The sequence below is a fragment of the Hypomesus transpacificus genome, chromosome 1, assembly GCF_021917145.1.
Source record: "Hypomesus transpacificus isolate Combined female chromosome 1, fHypTra1, whole genome shotgun sequence".
NCBI classification, from domain to species: domain Eukaryota; kingdom Metazoa; phylum Chordata; class Actinopteri; order Osmeriformes; family Osmeridae; genus Hypomesus; species Hypomesus transpacificus.
In genome coordinates, this window is record NC_061060.1 from 11,040,506 (window position 1) to 11,059,650 (window position 19,145).

General features: G+C 50.7%; 1 protein-coding gene and 1 long non-coding RNA gene across 2 annotated transcripts in view; both read right to left on the minus strand.

Moving 5' to 3' along the window:
• Positions 1-2,774, minus strand: part of LOC124466757 — a 9,648-nt gene extending 6,874 nt beyond the window's left edge. The window contains exon 1 of the long non-coding RNA XR_006955988.1: positions 2,527-2,774. This is a non-coding gene — a long non-coding RNA (uncharacterized LOC124466757). The remainder of the gene's footprint in view (positions 1-2,526) is intronic.
• A 4,303-nt stretch (positions 2,775-7,077) lies between these two features.
• fbxo38 (F-box protein 38) lies at positions 7,078-18,427 on the minus strand. Its single transcript, XM_047024635.1, has 23 exons — positions 17,979-18,427; positions 16,896-17,157; positions 16,557-16,690; positions 16,222-16,385; positions 15,967-16,132; positions 15,485-15,760; positions 15,246-15,339; positions 14,917-15,047; positions 14,565-14,735; positions 14,311-14,453; positions 13,204-13,341; positions 13,127-13,166; positions 12,704-12,916; positions 12,139-12,438; positions 11,687-12,030; positions 11,239-11,632; positions 10,991-11,091; positions 10,610-10,712; positions 10,225-10,391; positions 9,858-10,003; positions 9,451-9,554; positions 9,200-9,313; positions 7,078-9,048 (listed from the first exon to the last, which is right to left on the minus strand). Exons 2-23 carry the CDS (start codon positions 17,024-17,026, stop codon positions 8,870-8,872), a joined length of 3,753 nt encoding a protein of 1,250 aa, XP_046880591.1. The 5' UTR covers positions 17,027-17,157; positions 17,979-18,427; the 3' UTR covers positions 7,078-8,869.
• Between the last annotated feature and the right edge of the window lie 718 nt (positions 18,428-19,145).

The following is a 19,145-nucleotide window of genomic DNA, read 5'->3' on the forward strand; positions in this document are numbered from 1 at the left end:
GGAAACCCAGAGATGTCAGCACCCTCCTGCAGCCTCACAGACACTCTGACGGGCAGCCCAGGTAAGGAAGTCCCTTCTACCAAGACTTCAACTCTGCTCAGGCTGAGACAGCCAGAAGCCTGTCAGAGGTGGCTCTGTTGTGGTTCTGATTCCTGATTGGGCCTGCGGGGTCCGAAACATGGTTGCGCCCCCCCGCCATCACCCTTACCCTCATCCTCTTAACTCTTCTGCTCAAACAGCCAGGAAAGTCTCACTTGAGAAAGACAAGCTGAAAAAGACATCACCACCTGCTCACACTGTTTGTGTCTGTAAAGCACTCATTTGTCCATGCCTGTGTGTGTGTGCCTGTGTGTGTGTGCCTGAGTGTGTGTGTGTGTGTGTGCCAGTGAAGTGCTCCAGCATGTAGCAGAGCCTCACCTCCTCAGCTCTGGTCAGAGTGTTTAGACAGACACAAGCTTCTCCTGATAACAACCCTGCCGCATGCCCAAACATTACCATATATGGTTGGCTCTCATTTCTCCCATCTCCCTAAATCTCCAGGACAGGAAGCGCCAGTGTGGGGGCAAAGGGGGGGGGGGGGAAACTGGGGGTGGGGGGGCTCCCTCTCCTCTACCCTGATAAAAAAAAAAACTAAATGTACCCTTCTTCTCTTTCTCTGTTTTCTCTCTTTTCATCTCTGTGGGTTTGAAAGACATAGGTATGACAGGAGGGTGCTAAGGCTGAGGGGGTTGTGATTCAGTAAGCCTCAGGAAAGAGATCAGAGAGAAAAGTGTCACCAGCGTCCATACAGGAGGATGAGGATGATGAGGATGAAGGTCACACATCACCAATCAGGGCCAGGGTGCCGGGCAACAGACATAGCGCCACAGCGCTTCACCTAAACAGAACACACTCAACACTCCAACCTAAACACCCCAAACCTCAACACTAATGACGTGGCCACTGTACAGAGCCGCTGCCAGTTATTGTTCTGTCTCACATGACCTGTCCACTTACTGTAGACATTACTGCCTACTGGGCCCCTTCTGGATCAATCACCTCTGGGTGGGGCGGGAGAACTTCATTTAGCAGACACTTTTATCAAAATAACTGTACAAACAGTATGTGTGTATGTTTGCGCTTGTCAGAAAATATAATATGTAAGGACACCTTTCCGTTTTCTCCAGCATCAGCACAGGGAGGGGAGGAGGAGTTTACTAGCCAGAGAGGAAGTGACACAACTCCTGAAATATTCTCAGAATGCAGAGGGATAGGATCTGGAATGTCAGTTAGGGAAAACAGGGTTGAAGATCCTGCTACTATCAGCATCTAAAGACACACAAACTTAACCTGTGTGTGTGTGTGTGTGTGTACAGGCAAATCTAAATGTGTGTGTTTGTCTGTGTAGAGTGGGTATATATGTTTGTGCTGTTGTGTGTTTGTGTGTCCAACAGAGCCCATATGAAGCCTCTCCTCCTTTAGCCATGTGAACAGACGCCTCTGGCCAGTCCCTGAGGAGTGCCCCCCATCCCCCCACCCTTCTGGTGTTCATGTGAAAGTGACCCTGGGAACGGGGGTCCCCTGGGCCTGGGGGGGTAGAGATGCTGGGAGGGAGAGGTCGGAGTGACGCAGGGGGACAGGCTAGAGACTGAGGGCCACTCGAGGGTCATGGGAATCCATCCTCAGTTACAAACACACGCACACACACAACACGATACACACACAGGCCCCGAACCTCTCCGAACAAACACAACATTTCCTGTCATCGCTCTATCATCCACAATTTAATTGAACTGTCCATGCAATTCTTCCATCTTTCCGTTTCTTCATCTGTCCATCATTCCGTCCTCCCATCCATCCTTTCATCACAGTTGAGGTCTACACGCCATTTGGCACTTCAGCTCTACAACGTCTTCTGACTCACATCTCGGGATGAGGAGCACAGGATTCTATGTATAGTTCAACAAGGTATGTTTGTGTTTGTATGTGTGTGTGGCATCACCACATAAGCATGTCCTTCCAGACCCTGGGACACCCAGCTGGATACATCTGCTATAGCTTCAATCCATCTTCCTTGCCCCTCTGATGTCTCTTACCTGACATCTATCCATCTGTTTAGTCTGATAAAAAAGGCCAACACCAGCCTTTTCATCCACATCACTGCTTCAAAAGTGACTACAGTACCCATTGGCCCCACCCACCCTGCTCTCTGTCTGGCACGTCTGGCGTGTCGCAGGTGTGTGTCAGCCAGACAAAGACCCCCTGACCCCCGAGGGGGGAGGGAGGGGGGTAGACCTGTACGTTGACCTGGGACCCTGCCCCATTCCCTGCTGTCTGTCTGCCTGCCTCCCCCTCCTCTCCCCAGGGTACAGCCGTACACTAATCAATCACCGCTGGCTGATGAGTGGGCATCTCCATGGAGACGACTGTTGGAACTTCTGTGTCACTGAGTGAGACCACTACACGCACACATCGACAACCCCAGCAGAGACATCAGATCACCACATCACCCAAAACAGCAAAGAAACCAGCTGAGAGTAGTCTTACCTGAGTGCTGGGGTCTCTCTGGTCCTAGTCCTGGTCCTGGCCTGGTCCTCGCCTCCGTTCCTGCCCAGGAAGGATGAGGTCTGCTGGAGGAGGCCTGGAGGTCTGGGTGGACAGGAACGGGTGAGAGGTACAGAGAGATAAAGACAAAAACAGACAGAGGGAAAGGTAGAAAGAAAGGGAGAGAGAGGGAGAGAGCCAGTATTCGAGGTTCCTCCAGACTCCAGACTGCCTTATGAAGTGGGGCCGGCCTGAGAACCACACACACGTCTGTTACCTTATAAGACCACAAAAGGCGGGTCTGCAGCCTGATAACGCCCCTCTGGCTTCACGATTGGCTAGCATCAGGGCCCCCCATGACCTCTGCTGTGACCTGTGGCGTCTGGGGAGAGGGATGGGGGAGGGGCAGGGTGTTGGATGGGGGGGCAGGGCTTGTTTCCCCTGCAAAGGAGGCAGCATTTGACCATTTTCATATTTCTTCTAAATTTGGAGATTTCTGCGCGTGCAGGAGCCTTGGCCGCCTCACCCGAGGTCCATGTGGAATCCATTACAGGGAGAGGGCTGCCTGCCTGGGAACGGCAAAGACTACACACACAAATACACACGCAGACATGCATTTACACACAGGCGCGAGGACACACGTTTGCACACAAATACACACGGATGCAGACACATTCAAACGCGCACACAAATACACACTGACACACGCACAGCCACACACACATTCTGACGCTACTTGCTGTAATGGACTTCCACTCTTAAGATCTTACTGCCCCATATGGGCAAACCTCTGGCTGCAGACAGAGCTTTGAGAGAGGGGGGAGGAGGAGGAGAGAGGGGAGGGGAAAGCGGGGGGGAGAGCAAAAGAAGAGAGGGAGGCTACGAGGGGAGCAAAAACGAGAGGACAGAACAGGGAAAACGGAGAGGAAAGAGAGTTTTGCTTGCTTGGTAAGCGGAACCATTGAGAAAAAAGTCTTACCGACTGTCTTTCCGGCATAAGAATCCCTCTCAAATACACATGAACACACAAGGATGCATACTGTATGTACACATACATGCATAGACACTGTGACCCCCCTGTCAGGCTGTTTCACTCACACAGCAGGAGAGACCCCATGACCCTGCCACCGACCCGGAACAGGAAGCAGCATCACAAGTGTCCACAAGGATGTCCTATTGGTCTAATGTCCAGGAAAGCTTCACCGGCAAGGCCAAGAAGCTTGGTGGTGGGGTTCGATTCCCACAGGGTTAACATAATAGGCAGACAGACTGGTCCGTGTTGGACACTGAGACTACTGCACTACTGCAGAGAAACATTCCAGGGGGGAGTGTTTGTGGGGGGCGCAACAGGAAGTGAGAAAAGCCAAGGAATCAGCTCATCAAACTAATTGGTCGCGGAGAAAATGTTTTTCTTCCTGTGGCTGAGAGAGTATGAGTGGGAAAAACAAAGAACGAGAGTGAAAGAAAGTAAAAAATTAAATAAAAGAGAGATGGAGGCGAGAGAGAGATTGACAGAAAGAGATGGAGAAGGATTGACAGTACAGAAAGAAAGGAATGAAACAGTTGAGAGCAATATTACCAGAGAGAGTGACACAGAGAAGAGGGAGGATAGACAGAAATATGATAAAGAGGGTTACAATACAGTCTAATGTCTTTCAGTGTATCATTTGTGTCGTTGTGTCATGTTTGTAGTGTCTGTGGTTCTGTCAACGTCTGTTGTTGTCCTCATGTCCTGACTCACTGACTCACACAACTAACTACTCAGGCCAAAGCCTTGACCTTGTTTCTCTCTCTCTCACACACATACACCCACACACACACACACATACAGAGAGGATTTCTCCTTGCCGGGTCCAGCTGCGAGGTCAGAGAGATAGAAAAAATTGGTCTCCAGAGGTCTGCTGGGGGGTCTGGGAAATGTCACTCATTCAGGGAAGCCCCTCCTTTCCACATACATAAGGGGGATAGAGGGTCTTTATTAGTTAAGTGAACTTCGGAGCTAGTCTAGGTCAACCCTCTCACCCCACTCCTCCCCTTCGCCTCCCTTCCACTCATCCTCTCCCTCCCAGGCCTTAAAAAGGCAATGTTTGGAGTAGAGAGTGTGTTTACATCAGGAGAGACAGGGGCCATTAACCAGACCAGCCAACCACAGACTCACGCCTTGGCAGCCCCTCCTCTCCTCTGCTCCCCTCCACTCAACAAGGACAAAAAGGATGGATTTAATAGAATGGTTTTAACATGAAAACGTCTTCATGAAGAGCATCAGAAGTCTCCCCTCCTCTCTCATGCATGTGGACCTCTTTTCCTCACATGGACTTACAGACCGATGTTTGAACATCATGTGTATAAATGTGCATGAATTATATGTATGCATGTACTACTATCTTTAAATACAATTTGTGTAAAGTTCTGGAGATCATTTCAACATGAAACAACAAAATCTAAATGTTTCATGTGGACATTTTCTCCAAACGTAGACACACCTTTTTTTATCACACAATCACACTTTCTAGACCGCTCCATCTCAGAGGAACCAATGCAACCTCGATAACTGTTATGAAATTGAGGAGAATGTCCATGTTCCTCTCCACTCCCTGCCTCCCCTCCCCCTGACACCCTACCTTCCTACATCAGAGAGAGAGTCACCGTTAGTGAGTGATGCAAGATGGCTTCTAAACATTCTTATTCGAAAATATTCCATAACATATATAAAGAGCAAAGACCCTCGTGATCTTGGTCAGAGCCAACCCCAGTAAGCGTTTTCATCAGAGCTGCAGGGCTTTGGCCAAGGCACTTCACAAAATCCTTTATATTGCTGTTAAGACCCAACTACAGTGAGTTTGATTGTGTAGTTTGAGCTCCATTTCAGGCAGAGTTCAGCCAGAAGACTACAGATCCCTGGTCCGTCTTGCATCCAATGCGATTCTCCAGGTTTATCTCTCCTCAGTGGAGTCAAAGGGGGAGGAAGGGGGTGACAGAATCCCAAAGGAGATCCGGACACCAAAAGGAGGGGAGGCTGTAGAGGAGCTGAAGAAGAGGTGGGTGTGTGGGTGGAGGACAGATGGGCTCATGGGGACAGATAGACAGGCGTTCAGGCAGGACACAGGCAGGCTGACGTTGAGAGACAGGTCTAGGACTGACAGACAGAGGTGGCAGGACAAGGTCCTTATAAGGCTAGATCTATCAGCCCTCAGGAGAAAGACACAATTTATCTGTGGGAACAAACCCAGCACTTCCAAAGGGAGACACAAGAGGCTGTTACCCTGCAGACTCATTTCATGACATGAAAAAAGCGAGAGGGTCCACAAGTTGTGTTGGAGAGTTAAAGATGAAGGAAGAAAAATATTGACAGTGAGGAATTTAAAGAGTCACACGCGTGCAAAGAATAGAGATATTAGTGCAAACACTGATATCTGTTCTATCTAGACCCTAGATTCCTTCCTCTAGAAGCCAAAGTGCAACCAGCTCTATTCCTCTCTCACCCTTCTCCCTCTCTCTTTGTCTCTTCCAGGTTTAGTTTAGCTCCAGCTACTCTGAAGGGGACATAACTTGCCTCTTTTGGTAATTTTAGCGTGAACAGCGAGAGAAGAAACCTGTTTGGAGGGTTTGCTGTCTGCATCTCCAAGGCGTCAACAACCTTGACGACCATGTTTACGTTATGACTGGCACACAGAGGCCCTTTAACGCGGGAGCCAATCAGAAAACCAGATCAGGAATCAGGAAGAGAATGTGTCTTTCTCAGAGCTCCTCCAGTAAATCAGCTGATGTACGAGGATGACTTACTGGCACAAACTTCCAGTTTGAGCGTATTACAGGGTTATGTATTTCCTGTTCCTGGAGGATAGGAGCATCTGAAGATGACACAGCTTCATCACCAAGACACACCACAGGTCCCAGGAAGACAGCAATATGTGTTAGTGCGTGTATAACCAAGTGAGCTAGTGTATGAGATGTGCTGGGACTACCTCCACAAATCTCTCCCGTCTTCCTGCTTAAACAAGACGAAGGAGACGGCTCAGGGATATGGCACACCTCACGTGTGTCACAGGAGATAAACACCCAGACAGGAGAGAGTCCAGACCTGCTCACGCTGCCTGGTTGAAAACATGGAGGGGAGGGGGGGGGGGGGGGGGGGGGGGGGGGGTGCAGGAAGACATGGAGAAAATAGATATGCCCGAGGCGGGTGGGGGTGAGAGGAGGATGATATAAGTAGTGAAGCAAGAGGAGGGGTTGGGGGAGGATGAGAGGCAGAAGTGAAGATGGGGGCAGGAAGAAGAGGAAAGTAGATGAGGAAAAGGAGGGGCATGTTTGAGTCTGTCTTCTCTCCTGTTGAGAGGCTTATGGATGGTCTGAGATGTTTAAATCTGACTCTCCTGAGTGTGTCATTCAGAGCTCCCTTTCTTCTACCTTCATCCCAGTTCAAACCAATACACAGACTAGTCATCTGATTGGCCTTCTGGGTGGAAAGGAACCAAATCTCGGATGGGAAAAAATGAGATCTCAGAAGGACAAACCACACAAACACAATAACCCAGACGCAGTACATTTGATTCCGTTTTCCCTTTTTATTATGTGAAATAGTTTTTTTTTTTTTATATAAACATATAAAACAAATCTTGGAAGATCAACGAGACACAGGGATGTCTGTACACAGGGCCGTGTCCTGCCTGACCAGCTGGACGGGGTCTGTACAGAGAGGAGACATGGCCAGAGCTATGAGCACGGCCTGGGAGGGGGGAGGCACCTATACCACACACACACACACACACGCGCGTTTACGCACACACACAGCAGCAGCAAACATGGGGCCAGCTTCAACGTCATTATCCCCCATCTTAATTAGCATCATCATCATCATACCTCTGTTGGTCCGAAACTCCATTGGGCTTCATACAAGCCTCCATGATGACAGTCACAATATGACACAATATACTGATTCAGCAACCCCACCAGAGACCTGATGCCTACGCCACCTCTTACTTCCTGTCTCTCATTAAGGACAGGATACAGAAGGAATCGTCAGAAGTCACAAACGGCAGACATGGCCACCATTTCTACAGCATCCTAGCTCCAGGTCCACTCCCACTGTAGCAGCAGTTTCCTAAGGACCGCATGTGTGATCCCTGCATGTTCTCTTTACAGGTTCACCGTCTCCTTGTCTGTTGGAACTAAATCCTAGTCAAGCAGGAAAGAGTCGTCCAAGATCGGACGCCCAGTCAGGACACGATTAGAGACGTGGTGTAGAGATTTGAACAGGCTCTTACAGAAGGGAGAACTCTTTAACATCCCCACTTGGCCTCCTCCACAAAGCCACTCCACCAAACCTGGGTCAAAACACTACATGAAATGACTTGAAATACGTATCTGTGCTCAATTGATCTTGCCTGGCACAATAGAGCTAATTGGCTTGTCTGAACATCAGCAAACTCTTACGGTACAAGGATCCGGGTCGGATTAGTCCTCTGCTTCAGTCAGACTGTGAAGCTACTGGTCCACCCCATAGATCCAGAAGGGCTTCTCTGCTCTGCTGGGCAGCCATCGTCTATCAGGCTCATTCTTTATTCTATTCATTGGTTTCTTCTTCCTGGGTTAGCATAATTGTGACACACATACTATACCAACACAATCACCACACAAGCTCTGAAACAATATACCACTCATGCACACGCGCATACACAACAACGGGAAAACTTAAAAGAAAATAAATAACACAACAAATCAGATGTGGAGAACTAAGACCAAATTGTTTTGTGTCTCAGAGCAGACAAAGGACACTTCTATCATGGTGGAGGGGAGGGGGGGGGGGGGGGGGGGGGGTCGGAAAACCTGGGGTGAAATACTCTTACAAACACTGTCACACACTCCTGGCGCACTTGCTTTCAGTTGACCCAGTCCAATCTGTACCAGAAGTGCCAGCTCTGAGGTAATCAACAAGCGTCTTGTTTGTTTGTTTGTCAGCGACCTGGGTCTGGGGGACAGTTATTGGTAGGCCACTGGCAGTGGACTCACCCCCCCCCCCCCCCCCCCCTCTCTCTCTCTCGGTCTACCCCCCTCTCTCTCTGTCTCTCTCACGCACGCACACACACACCGAGCAGCAGTAGTGGTGGAGGACAGAGAGGGGGAGCAGCTGTTTGACAGAACCCAGCACTCAGTCACACAGACGCACACAGACACACACACCACCAGTCAACCATCTCTCTCCCCACTCACCTCTCCTTCAAAGTCAGGTCAGCTAATACAAAAACAAGGCAACTAGAGACCCCCACCCACCCCCCCGCCTCACAGCGCAGTCTATCGGTGGAGTAACAGTCAGAGGTGGAGGGGAGGTAGAGGGGGTGGGACAGGTCTAGATGTAGTCGTCGTCCACGGGCTCCCCCCTGACATCGCAGTAGTGGATGAAGACCACCACCACCCTCTGGAAGACCCCGCGCCGCGCCTGCCGCCGCTCCGAGATCTCCTCCCCGATGGTCTCCATGCAGATGTCGGCTGACAGCTGGCCCTTCCTGCGGGGGGCGTAGATGGTGGCTGGGGGGGGGGGGGGGGGGGGGAGACCGGCGTGTCACATGGATGTGTGGCAAGGGGAAAAGGACGAGGGTTTACACGGGAGAGGTGCGTTCCTCTGTCTGCTCAGGTAGGTGTGTGTGTGTGTGTGGGAGGGCGTAGCTAGGTGACTCACTGCTCTCATCATCCTCAAAGTCATAGCGGGCGTAGCTATTGGGGTCTGCTGTCCTCAGGGTCCTCAGCCAGGGGAAGTCTGTAATCATGGAGTAGGGAGCTCCGTCTACCACGCCTGTTAACAAGGACACACACACACACCTCATCAGAAATGCCAACAAGCTGCCGCAGAGAAGCGCCATCCAGTATCATTGGATCTCCTGCAGAACAGGAAGAGCATGCCATGATGTCAGAGGTGATTTCCTGTCTCACCCTCCAGAGTGTAGATGTCCCGGCCCCACGGATAGCTGGGATGCTTCCTCACATCCTCCTCTGTCCTCGTCGCCTCGGGAAACAACTCATACTTGATCAGCTCCCTGGCGAACAGACACACACAGGGTTTAGTATTTCGATATGTGTGAGTGTGTATGTTGTAACACAGACACAGGAAGTCAGAAAGGAAGTATGAAGACTCCCGAGACCGGAGCAATGACTCCGGGGCCAACAAGCTGTCTACGCTTGACGCTGAGCAGGAAACCAGCACCACCTACTGGCTGGATTTGGAATAACAGGACTCAAACCTTGTGTGTGTGTGTGTGTGTGTGTACATATCTTCCTGGTGGACGGTGGCCATTGCGGCTGAGAGTCTGTTTTTCTACATGCGCGTCTGTTGATCTTACTGGCTGATGTTGGCAATGGTGTCCATCCAGCTTCGTATGCGGACCTTGTTGCGTACGTTGGGGGGGTTGCTGAACTCGTGGACCAGGGCGATGTGGTAGGGGTAGGGCCCCCGGAACAGCTGTCTCTCCAGGGCTAGGGAGTCGATCTGGGGCACAGGACGCACAAGTCACTGACAACAGACTCCACACACGCACAACACATTCAACCATGAACATAAAACAAAAATGCTCATCGTTTATAAGTTGTATTCTTTTTTCAGGTTACTTCTCTTTTAGGGATATTTAAATACTATCTGGAATGGGAAGGTATCTTGTCATGACTGACTTCCTGCCTCGGGCGCGGGTGGATGACATCATCCCGACTGACCTGCTGCATGGGGCGCATGTAGATGATGCGGTTCCTCTCCGGAGGCATGCGCAGGATCTGATCCAGGACCTGCTCCATGTCCAGCTTCTTACACTGGGCAAAGTCCAGGCGGTTGACGATGGGTGCGCTGTCCACACGCAGGTGCTTTAGGACCCTGCAGCGTGTAGCTGGGGGAGGAGGTAGAGTACACACACACACACACACATCCTGAGCACGGTACACAGGGGCAGATCTCAGGAGAGTGGAGAGACTCCCACTTTAAACACACCGCTCTGCGAGCCTTCGTGATAGTGTTTTTTGAAGTGAAGAGCCGGCGTTAAAAATGATGAAGGTGTGTGTGTGTGTGCGTGTTACGATGGCCGGTGTCAGGGTAGAGCAGACCTACCATGGACAAACATCATCTTGGGGCAGTCCTTCAGCACCAGGTCCGTGATGCCACAGTTGGTGAGGGTGATGCCAACCAAGTTCTTAGACTTTAGACTCAGCACCTGGGGAGAAACACACACACACGATCAGGGTCTAGCAAAACTTGGGCCTGTGCCTGTATTTACATTTACATTTAGTCATTTAGCAGACGCTCTTATCCAGAGCGACTTACAGTAAGTACAGGGACATTCGCCCGAGTCAAGTAGGGTGAAGTGCCTTGCCCAAGGACACAACATCATTTGGCACGGCGGGGAATCGATCCGGCAACCTTCTGATTATTAGCCCAATTCCCTACCCACTCAGCCACCTGACTCCCAAACTGTATAAAGTGTGTGTGTACCTGTACGTGGTCGTCCTCAGTGACAGGGTCTGAGGTGCTGGTGGATTTGTCGGCTGTCCGTTTCCTCTTCACCGTGACCCTGGGCTTGGCTCTGGACAGATCTAAACAACAAACAAACCCATCAACCAACACCGTTCAACATCGACATAACCACCACACATAATAACATAACAGACGACATGAGTTATATTATCATCATCAGTAGTATTACAGAACCTTTCAGAGCTTATACAGACGGAGTGTCTCACCAGCCTCTGCCTCCAGGGGGACTGAGGACAGTCGGCTCCGAGCTCGGGTGAGTGGCCTCCTGGGGAAGCCGTCTCGGGGGCCCCTATCCTGGGCAGACTCTTCTCCCCTGGCCCCCCTGGAGCCTGGAGCGTCTGTGCCCTCTCTCAGCCCCCCTGCCACGCTCCCTCCTCTGGCTGGACTGCCCCCTGCTGCCACCTCTGCTGGATCCAGCCACCCTGGGTTCCTGGTCGGGACCCTTTCCCCCTCTGCTGCCCCAGGAGAGGCTGAAGGGTCTGGGGGGCAAGGCTGGCCTCTAGTCCTTGCCCCTGGGGCGGGGCTGTAGCGAACCCTGCTGCAGTAGCAACCCGCCCTCACGCTCCTCTCCTCCTCCACTGCCCCTCCTCTCCTAGGCCCCACCCCTCCCCTCCCCGGCTCTGCCCCTCCCCTGCCAGGCCCTTCCTCTCCCCTCTCTGGCCCCGCCCCTCCTCTGTCCTCCTGATTGGCTGAGTCCTCTCTCCAGCGTATAGAACACACACATCCTCCTGTGGTGGAGCCTGCCCCCCCAGCCTCTCCTGCTCCAGAGCCACCACCTCCAGACCCAGTGGCTCCGGACCCCCCAGAGGCAGCTCCGGACCCCCCAGTGGTGCTCCAGGTGGCCCCCCCGGCGGAGGTCCCCGTTGCCCCCCTGTCCCCCAGCTCAGTGGCTGCTTTCATGTCAGCCTTGATCTGGTCACTGGTCACCTGACAGCCCTTCTCACAGCTGGGCTCCTGGAGGGCAAGACCTCGCCTGCGCAGGGGGGTCTTCCCTTTACCTACACACACACACACACACACACACTTAGATGGCAGCTATACACACACAGATACCACATAACAAGACCCCACACTCAAACAACCCACACACACACATTGGTACGTACCGCACACACACGCCATGCTGTAGACACTACCTGTCACTTCATCTGCTCTGCAACACTCACTGCTGGGGGGGGCTGGGGGGTCCTGGCCAATAGCAGTGCTTGTCCTGCACGTGGGTGTGGCCGTTGGTGTGGGCGTGGCTGCCTCTGTAGCCCCTCCCCCACTGTAGGGGTGCTGGGGACAGGGAATGGGTGTGGGACAGGCAGAAGACTGTGGCCTATTAGCCGGCTCCTCCTCCTCGCTATCAGAGTCTGACATCACCACAGGGGGCTTCTTCAGAACACTCTGGACCCCACTAGGACCTGGGGCAGAGAGAGAACCAGAGGACCATGGAGAGGGAGTGAACGTGAGCGAGAGAGATGAGGATCGTGGAGAGAGGGAGAAAGAGAGAGAGAAATACAGAGAGAGAACGAAAAAAAGACGGGTGAGGAAGAAAGGCCAGAGAAGAAAAGACAGTGAGAAAGGACAGCGAGCGACGGAATAACCCTGGACGCAATTTTTAAAAGGCTGTCCCCTTCACAAACCAGTGTGAGTTGTGTGCATCTGTCTGACGTCGTGTGTCCCTACCTGCTTGCTCCTCGTCCGGCTGAGGGTCAGGGGGCTGGCTGGGCCCAGGGGCCTCCACCCTCACCACCACCACCTCCTCCGCTCGCACTGCCCTCGCCTCCATCTCCACAGCCTCTTCCCCGGCCCCGGCACCTCGGAGAGGCCTGGCCTCGGGCTGCAGGTCCTCCTGGCCCAGCCCCTCCATTCCATCCAGCCCGTTCACCTCGGCCAGCTCTGCAGCAACACAGTGGCAACACACAGATTTCAACTGTGTTGTAATAGCATCCTAACCCAGTTAGCAACCTAGCTTTAACCAGCGGTTAATTCTTATGAGCAGCTGCTATGTGTTAAGCCTGTTCAGCTGGTACGTTCTAAGCTGCTGGTAGGATGTTCTAAGCCTGTTCTGAGCAGCTGGTATGGTTTAGGCATGTTCTAGCAGCCTACCTTCCGCATGGTGCTGCTGTCGGGGGGGAGGAGGGGCCTCCTGGTTGTGAGGAGGGGGGGGGCGGGGGGGGCAGGTTAGCCTCGTTGTTGTTGTTGTTCTGGTGGTGGTTGTTGTTGTTGTTATTGTCGTTGTCATTGTTGGAGTTCTGGTTGCTGACCAGCGCAGAGGAGACCCCGATGCCTGTCCCAGCGCTCAGACCCACACGGGCACATCCCTGAGGGACACACACACACACACAGCGCTACTCATGTCTGAGCCTCTAATACCCCCTTTCCACCAACGTGAACCAGTTGGGAGCTGGTGCTAGAGCCGGTTCGGAGCTGGTTTAATTTGCGAGCCTTCTAAGAACCGGTTTGCTTTTCCACGGGCTAGAGAGCCACCACAGAGCCACGTCATTATGTCACTGTATTTGTGTCATCTTTCAGCGCCAAACACAAAAGGATCCACACGCATCCTTGCGAGAACGGTCTTGCAAGACCCCGAGGATGGAGAACAAATTGAGATGCGGGTTTTCTTGGCTATTGGGCAATACCCTGGATTCGCAGCAGTATGACAACACTGGCACTATCACCAAGACATTTTATAAACATTTGCTGTATAGTGCTTGTGTATTACATTTGTGTTAAATATAGGCTCATACTTCTAAAAGTTCTAAACAAATTCAAAATGTGTGTTTGTCATTTCACTCATTTGATATGATTATGATGCTAGCTAGGTTATCGAAGTCAGAGAAAATTTACAAATTTACAAGCCGTTTCATCAATAAAGTAACCAAATTTTCAGCGACTACACTGCCCATTTCTCGTCACATTTTTTATTCAGATGCTGATTTACACGTACCGTTTAGCTGAATTATGAAAAGTAAAACCTTATAGAAATGGCTGTCAAAGGATTCTGTTTGTCTTGTTGGTCACGCTAACCCCATCCCCAGTCCCTGACGCAAACGGTTCTTAGTTCTAGACCAGCAATGTTTTGGTGCTACTTAAGAACCATTTTCCCTGATTCGGAGCTGGTGCTTTTTGTGTCGAAAGAGAAAGAACAGATTTAAAAATAGGCTCCGACTCCGAACCAGCACTCAACTGCCTTGGTGGAAAAGGGGTATAATATGCTGGGGTTAAGATGCTCTCAGTCGTGTGTGAGGTGTGACCAGGCTGGGTGATTGTGTATTCAAGGCCAATCCTACCTTAGGTGGTTCTCTGAACATCTGGTCCAGGGAGATGAACTCCAGGCTGGGCAGCAGCTCGATGAACTGGCTGAACGACTCCAGCTTGATGGCATGGCAACGTACCAGAGTCAGGTCCACGAGCCTGCTCCACCGAGAGTGGTCTACAGAGGAACCACACAAACAGAAAATATCACGCACCAGGTGGGCGTTACTGGGGTTTGTCTGTTTGAGTGTTTTGCTGGTGTGTGAGTGTGTGTTCCAGTGTTGTATACCTGTGATCCATGTGTGGGGGTTGTGCAGGTGGGGGCAGTTGTAGATGACCAGATATTTGATGGAAGAGAAAACCTCGTTGACAGCCTTCATGCCGATGTCTGTGATGATGCCCGGGTTCTCAATCACGTCAGCCAGGCCGTACTTCACCAGCTCAGAGTGACTCATCTTACCTGAAACACACACACACAGCCAATTAGTTTCTCATTTAACCTCTAGGTCTTATGCATGTACCAATTCTCCAGTGCCCTGTCCTGTCAGAGGGAGAATAAAGAAGATATAGAGAGAAAGAGGGGGGAGGGGCAGAGAGAGAAAGGCAGAGAGAGAGAGAAAAAGGCAGTCAGGAAGGCTTACACTGCAGCAGGAACTCGTCAACGTAGCCAAGGTGCAGCGTCTCGAACTGGGGAAACTCCAGCTCGGCCATCTTCAGGGCAGAGAAGACGCCATCTTTGGTTAGGGAAGGCTGGATACGCACTTCATGTAGCCTGGAGAAAAAAGACACAATCAGCTCAGGCTTTGCATCCACTGCACTTTTCAAACGCTCCTTCATTTGGTACTAAAGGTTGAAGGGCTCTTGCAGAAAAATGAGCAATTGCCTGTCTTTTGACAGAGCACAGAGCTTTTTTTGTGGTCAGAGACACCTCTAGTTGTGATTATGATTTGGTAGTTTGCTGGGACCTTACCTGCGTGCAGCAGTGATGATGAGGTAGCCCAGGTCTACTTCTAGTGCGTTCTTACAAGCACCAAATACAATAGTGTGCAAATTACGAAATCCTCCTGGAACACAGAGATATGCAGATGTAAGGGGACTAGCTGATAGGCACAAGACTCACACAATACAACACACACACAGACAGATAACACGCACACACACAGATAACACACACAGACAGACACAACACACACACACACCCCTCCGTACCTGACCTCCAGGAGTCCTCGACCACATGCTGTATCAGCCCCCCCAGGAAGGGGACTCTCACCAGCTCCAGCTGCTCCAGGTTACGGGCCGAGGCCAGTCCCGTTACCAGGGGAACGTACTTCAGGGAGTTAGTTGGTCCGGCGCAGTTCCTCATCACAAATGTCCTGAGGCTCACGCACAGGAAGTCCTTAAAAGGCTGGGGTTTCGTAAGACGCACCCACTTCAGGTAAAGGTGTCTGAGCATGGAGACACAGGGGATTTCTGGAACGTTTACCCCTGGGGGAGAGGAGATCGGGGTTCAGGACATGAACATATACAACTTACAGTCACTAGACCCATAGCACCACCAGCCTTTGACCCAAAGCACTGACCTTAAAACCAACCACTCAACTTGGAACCAACAAAACCCATAGAACCTTCCGCTATCTGTAAAATCAATCCTTAAGTCCACAGCTGAAAGGAAGTTGGAGCAGTGTACTTACCGACAAGGTGCAGGGTTTGGATCTTGGCTGCGATGGGGATGGTGAGCTTGTTCTCGGGGGGGATGGGGAAGGCTCCGTTGCGGTTTCGGAACTTTCCCAGGATGTGCACCTGGGGCATGTAGTTCCAAATGGCTTCCACCAACTCTAGGTGAGATGTCTCCACACCCTGGAGATAGGTGAGGGGGAACATCAGGTCTATACACACGCAACTACTGCTCATCTGAACACACACGCCCACACACACACAGGACGCACCAGAAGGTTAGGACAGGCCTGAAGGGCCTCAAGGACGCCAGGAATACTGAATGCCTCGTAACCTCTGACCCTGCGGCGCTCCAGGTAACGAGGATGCAGCCCATAAAGCTGCTCCAGGTCAGGCATCTTCTTCAGCAGCAACAGGAAGCTGGAGTCTGTGAAACCTGACATGCACAGCAGACACCAAGTCATGCCTATGTAGCATTTAAGAGTACTAGTGGTAGCACTCGTAGCTAGTGGCCACCGGAGGGCAACGACACTAGGCATTAGCTGAGGGATGGTAGTTAACTGCCACAGCAGAAAGGGCATTAGCAGTGTGACAACCAGGAGCCTACCTGAGGGCATGTACTCCCACCAGCGGCTGGCACACAGGTCCACAACCTTGACCACCCTGAGGTAGAGAGTCACCGCCTCCCTCAACTTCCTGGACAGGCACTCCATGCACATTATGTCCTGCATGGGCAGGTACCTGTATGAAAAGGTATAGGGTTATTGATCTCTCTATTGGCGGGTGTGGGGTTATAAATATTTATAATGGGAAATATATAGTTATAAGGGTACGGCTATGGGATTTCGGGCTTTATGGTTAGGGAGGGGGAATGAAGAAAAACAGGGTGGGAGGGAGGCAGAGCACCGCAGGTTTCCAAAGCACTAAGGCTAAAGCCAATACCAACCTGAATATGTGGCAGAGGACCTCGTGTGACAACTCATTGATGTAGTCTTTAGGCTCCTCCAGCCTGGGGGGGTCTGCCTGGCCGCCCCCGGCCAACTGGGTCCTGCTGGTCTTCCTCCGGGGGGCCATCATGGCCAGGGCGGGGGGCAGCAGGTCCACCCACACCCAGGGAAGGCTACTCTCTCTCTGCCTCCCTCAGCCCAGCAGCCCCTACACAGGCATGTACCCTGAACTGCAGTCGCACTCGCTTTGAACCAACAAGCCTATGAGAATGGAAAAGATACAGTTTTTGCACAGTCACTCAATGGTAAGATAGAGGAAAGAGATGACAAAACAAAATTAAGGGATGTAACTCTTGATATAGGCAACTAGGTTAAGACCTAGCAGTAGCTAGGGTGGATAGTGATGACATTTACCATATCTCGGAACTTTCAGACACAATAGTGACACACGACGATAACAGCACAGCAGCGTGGCATGTCATCAATACTTAAGTTAGCTACTGTATTTATATTTGGAAACGTTTTCAAATGGAACTGAAATGTGTATGACGCTAGCTAATGAGCAAGTCAAATATCATCTTGTCATGTCTCATCAACATGTCGGTTTGCTGTGGCGTATAATAACTATCGATACATATAAAAGAGACCCCGCTAGCTCATGCTAGCCAACCTAGCTAGCTAGTGCTAATGTTAGCATGGTATTGTTACTATGGCTTGGTTAATGATGATGCAGCTACTAGATGGATAGGCTATGTCCCTTGAAACCCTGACCTAGACAACATTACAACTGGGTGGTCAGATTGTTACAGCTACCATAATTTAAAGCCAGACACCAAATTATAATAGCACACTACTAGACAGAAACAAACAAGCAGCTTAGACAAAGACATTAAATATGTGCATGCAAAGTAATGAGAATGCAGGCACGAACAAAAACATGAGCTAACGTTAGCTTTCTATTAACTGCTAGCCAGTTAGCTAACTAGTAGTTAGGGTTAGCAAACAACACATTGTACCGTGTTAGCACGCTAGAGGGAAGCTAGGACCAACATGCACCTTGGGTACTAGGTTAACAACATCACCTTTAGTGCTATTGACAGTTCATGAAGATAGAGGCGAAGTACAGTCGTTCCACCAGAACTCCAATGTAGGAACTGGAACACAATGAATTTCACTTTCTTCTTTAAAACGTCCAAGCGGTCAAATCTTGTAGCAGGCGAGCAAGTATGTATGCTACAGAACGCCTTGCCGTCTCCTACTGTTGCCGTCAACAGCTAGAGCTAGCTAGCTAACGTAGCAGTGCTGTTAGCTCCCCAACCCGACACTACAGTAATGAAGTTACAAGCTAACGCCTTCTGTGGCAGCGTCGGGCTGTCTGATGCGCTTTATCGGTGATGCTCTCTGAACCAGAACTGATTCAGGAACTGAGACCCGAAAGTCTCTTTCTCCAGCGAGAGGTATAAACAACTTAGATGTGAAAGATGATGAACTCGCACTTTGATGCTCTCTCTGATGTTCAGAACGACGTGATTCCGTCATCCTAGTAAGAGGAAGCCCGCCCCTTAGCTATCTCACGTTCTCCCTTGTTGGTGGGGGCAGGGCCGCAGGGCTATGGTCCTGGAATGGCAATAAGGTGGTGTGGATATAGAAATGTACAAATAAACTGTCCATAATATGTAATTAGGAGATATGTCTAAAAACCCTTCCTACCAACGCTAATTAAAAAGTAAAACAATCAGTCGAACAGTCAATATTGCCAAAATGCCACTAGATGGCAATAGAAGTCCATTCCTCAACGAAGTCAAAAGACATTCCTAAAAATATTTCCATGTAGATTCCTAAAATACAGTCAATGTTTATTGACTGTGTGCACACAGAACGATTTATTTTTATTTAAAATAAATTTAAAATAAAAAATCAATGAAAAAAAGAAAGAAAGTAGGCTACAACATTTCCATATTTGGTGTCATTGACAAATATACAGCCTTCAACTTTCACCTTTTAAATCATGCCATTGCCTGTGGTGATTTGCAGTTACAACCACCTGGGGAGCTCAGAGGAAGCCAAGGTGTTCTCTGGGACCAGGGCCGGTGTAACTCTGCCCCTGATTAATAACCATCAAATCCTATTGGGAATATTTATCTGCCTGCTGCTGAGAGAACAGCTTGATTTTCCCAGAGCATTCCTCATGCCCTTAGACTAACAGAGCTCTGAGGCCTACCCAGGGAAAGGCCTGAGCACACACACAC

What these genes read in the sequence shown, in the direction of transcription:
- fbxo38 (XM_047024635.1), bottom strand. Translation starts at nt 17,026, where the DNA reads ATGATGGCCCCCCGGAGGAAGACCAGCAGGACCCAGTTGGCCGGGGGC. An exon ending in AGGCCTGTCCTAACCTTCTG is followed by an intron (nt 16,133 to 16,221) that starts GTGCGTCCTGTG and finishes ACCTATCTCCAG; the next exon opens with GGTGTGGAGACATCTCACCT. An exon ending in CAAGATGATGTTTGTCCATG is followed by an intron (nt 10,392 to 10,609) that starts GTAGGTCTGCTC and finishes CTCCTCCCCCAG; the next exon opens with CTACACGCTGCAGGGTCCTA.